Source organism: Acomys minous (genome assembly GCF_964271855.1).
Source record: "Acomys minous genome assembly, chromosome: 1".
NCBI classification, from domain to species: domain Eukaryota; kingdom Metazoa; phylum Chordata; class Mammalia; order Rodentia; family Muridae; genus Acomys; species Acomys minous.
The window spans coordinates 141820918-141824638 of NC_140483.1; the positions used below are offsets into that span (position 1 = coordinate 141820918).

Genomic DNA, 3721 nt, shown 5'->3' on the forward strand with positions numbered 1-3721 from the left:
GGGGCTGCAGGCTCCTGTGAGCAGCGAAATTGCTGTGGACTTAGGAATCCTTGTCTGAAAGAGAACTGCAAGGTAGACTGAGCCCTGCAGCCTAGACCGGGATTTGGAAAGCATCCCCAAAACTTCCTGTTCTCCTCTCCACAATAACTGAACGCGCCCCACCCAGGTCCAGTTCTTACCCTCTCTGGGCAAGAAAACGCTGTGAGCCTTCTTTCCACCTGAGAGTCCCAACTTGTAGCAGAGAAGGACCACAACTCCGGAATGCTGAGCGAAATCTCCTGGACTCCTGGGGCTTAGTCTCTCCGGCTTGGCGCCCGAGGGGGCCGGCCCCCAGCATCCCCAGGCACCCTCTCCGCTCTGACGTTAATGGGTTCCCGCTGTGCCGCCGCCGCTACCTAGGGAGGTGTGCCAGTCGCGCGCGGGGGGGGGGGGGAGATTGTCGGGGGCGGGCAAGGGAACGGGCTACGCCCCGTGCTTCCTGGCGCCTTTAAGGAGGAGAAGCCAGCGGAGGGAGGAGCTGGCCCAAGGTGTGTGCCAGAGAGCGCTTCGCCGGCGGTACTCCCTGCTGGAGTCTAGAGCCGCTGAAGGGAACAGTTGCTCCCCTGTGGCTCAGCCCGTTCGCCGGCCTCGCGACTGACCTCGCTTCTCCGCTTAGGCTGTACCTACGCCGCAGGGGTGGCATGGACGGCCCCCGCAGGGGTGTACAGAGTCACCACTGATTGCCCTCGCCCGGGACCCTAGTCCGCAGCCTCCTCTACGCGCACCGACTCGACAGTCATCCTCGGACCCGCAGGGACTCCCAAACAGCTGCCGCCACCCCGGCCTCGGAGCCACCTCCGGATTCCCTGATCGCCTGGCACCAGAGCACCAAGTACCCTCTGGCCGGTGCCCCGCAGAAGCCGTCGGTAGACGCGGCGCGCCAGGCACCGAAGTCCTCTGCCCGCAGCACTCTCAGTGTAAGGCGCGGAGCCCCGGCGTCTGCTCTCGGGGGATCGGGATCCCGGGCCTGCACGGCCGTCGGCAGCTGTAGACGACGGGGGGCACGGGGGACTGCGGCGCCATGACGGCTGAGAGCGCGCCGCCGCCCCCGCCGCAACCCGAGGCACTGGCGACCGTGAAGGAAGAGCGCGGTGAGACGGCGGCGGGCGCGGGGGTCCCGGCGGAGGCTGCGGGCCGTGGCGCGGGAGGACGGCGACGCAAGCGCCCCCTGCAGCGGGGGAAGCCGCCTTACAGCTACATCGCGCTCATCGCTATGGCCATCGCTCACGCGCCCGAGCGCCGCCTGACTCTAGGCGGCATTTACAAGTTCATCACCGAGCGCTTCCCATTCTACCGGGACAACCCCAAAAAGTGGCAGAACAGCATCCGCCACAACCTCACGCTCAACGACTGCTTCCTCAAGATCCCGCGCGAGGCGGGCCGCCCCGGTAAGGGCAACTACTGGGCGCTGGACCCCAACGCTGAGGACATGTTCGAGAGCGGCAGCTTCTTGCGTCGGCGCAAGCGCTTCAAGCGCTCGGACCTGTCCACCTACCCCGCCTACATGCACGACGCTGCAGCTGCAGCTGCCGCCGCCGCCGCCGCCATCTTCCCGGGCGCCGTTCCGGCCGCGAGGCCGGCCTACCCGGGTGCCGTCTATGCGGGCTACGCGCCGCCGCTCGCCGCGCCCCCTCCCGTCTACTACCCTGCCGCGTCGCCCGGGCCATGCCGGGTCTTCGGCCTGGTCCCCGAGCGGCCGCTCAGCCCTGATCTGGGCCCCTCGCCGTCTGCGGCGGGCGGCTCGTGTGCCTTCGCGGCTGCGGCGGGTGCGGCTGGCACCGCGAGCTTTCAGCCCGCGGTGTGCGCGGGCGCACGACCGGTCAACCCCGCCGCCTACGCCGCCGCCTACGCGGGCCCCGACGGCGCGTACCCGCAAGGGGCGAGCAGTGCGCTCTTCGCCGCTGCTGCAGGCCGCCTGGCCGGACCCGCCTCGCCCCCCGCAGGAGGCGGCAGCGGCGGCGTGGAAGCCACCGTGGACTTCTACGGGCGCACGTCGCCGGGCCAGTTCGGAGCGGCGCTGGGGCCCTGCTACAATCCCAGTGGGCAACTCGGGGCTGGCGGTAGCGGCGCCTACCACTCCCGCCACGCCACCGCCTATCCAGGCGCGGTGGATCGATTCGTGTCTGCCATGTGAACCAGGGTTAGGCATGAAACCTCACAGACTCCGCGACGTCCTAAAAGATGTAAAACCCGGGACCGCGGACAAGACTAAAAAGTATATCGGATTGAGACTCATATGCAAGGCCCCTGAGGACTTCAGAGGCTCGCTGCCTTGCACTGTTCACTGACCCGATTGCCTTGGATGTGTGGGCGGACGTAGGCTACAGCCGCATTTGGACTGGCACAAGGGACCCTCGATGATGCGAAGCTCCAACGAGCTTGCCTTTCTGCCATTCTACTTGAAAGGGCCCTAGGCTGTAAAGGGAGAGCAGCACAGTTGTCTACACCAGAATCCAGGATCCCGAACTGTGGTGGAGTCGCATGGTTTCACCTTGAGCTATGCTGCGCTAAACTCGGGCTTTTTACATGTTCGGCCTCTTGTACTTTTGACTACCTTACTACAGTAGAAGGCTCCGACAGTGCCTTTCTAATTAAAGTGAGAACTAGTTTGCAAAAGAATAGTTGCTTTTTAAAAAATGTCCGTACGCCTGTGTTGTCATCATAACTAAGATTCAATTCCTCGGTGTGATCCAGCCCGTTCACCTGAATTTTCAGTCTTTTACACAGGAGAACTGTGTGGTTCTGTCCTCTCATTTTTAAACTCCTTCCCATTATCTTGGGTGTCAACCTTCCATATTTGGCAGCATTTGGTGAGGCACTCGTGGCTTCCCAGTAGACATTCAATGTCTGAAGGCCATCCAGGAACGGGAAGAGATCACTGGCCAGTATTTAACCCAAAGTTCCCGGACTAACTCCTAGTAGAGATTGTGTCCTTATTATTGAATCTTTTGAGCGAGACGTGTAGGTCACTCCGCAGCAGTGACTACCCAGCGGAAAATCTGATTTTCTGTTAAGGAAATGTAGGTGAGGAGGCTTTCCGTAATTGGGGCTGGCTGTTCTGTTTCCCGTGAGCTCCTGCCTCAGCACCCTCCCGGAACAAAAAGGAAAGAAAAAATAATAAACTGAATGGTTAACAAAGCGATCTTTTAAAAAAAAAAAGTTTCTAAGCTTCATTCTGTATCTTGTTTGTTTGAAGTAGCAGGCTCACGGAAATTAGAATTCAACGTCAGAGAAATTCTAACATGTCTCCATCTCTGTCTTGAAAATTTTTGGTTTGGGACAGAAAACATCTAGCATTGAGGAGGGACCCCACTCCCCTCCTTGAGACAGCCCAAAGTTTTTAGATGGAGTGATTTAATAAAAACCTATGAGCAAGTGAACGTGGGCAAGAGACACTCGGCCTCTTTCTGTATATTTAGCTTGGTAAGGAACTGTGAAAAAAATGCCATGAAGTATTGGTAAGTGTGTGTGTGTGTGTGTGTGTGTGTGTGTGAGAGAGAGAGAGAGAGAGAGAGAGAGAGAGAGAGAGAGAGAACACTATCCTGTTTACAAAGCCTGTGAAATTGATTTCTATTAGAGGAGCATTTATCTAAATCACACCCAATAGAACTACAGTACAAGCCACAAGCATAATTTAAATTTTTCTAGTCGCTACATTAATAAAATAAAAATTAATGGCTGA

The 3721-nt window shown here is 58.8% G+C and overlaps 1 protein-coding gene across 1 annotated transcript; it reads left to right on the plus strand.

Moving 5' to 3' along the window:
- The first annotated feature begins 523 nt into the window (after positions 1-523).
- On the plus strand, positions 524-3721 carry FOXE1 (forkhead box E1). Its single transcript, XM_084777918.1, has one exon. It carries the CDS (start codon positions 1061-1063, stop codon positions 2171-2173), a length of 1113 nt encoding a protein of 370 aa, XP_084634044.1. The 5' UTR covers positions 524-1060; the 3' UTR covers positions 2174-3721.

Bases quoted from the DNA above. Each gene is read 5' to 3' on its own strand.
- FOXE1 (XM_084777918.1), top strand. From the start codon at position 1,061: ATGACGGCTGAGAGCGCGCCGCCGCCCCCGCCGCAACCCGAGGCACTG.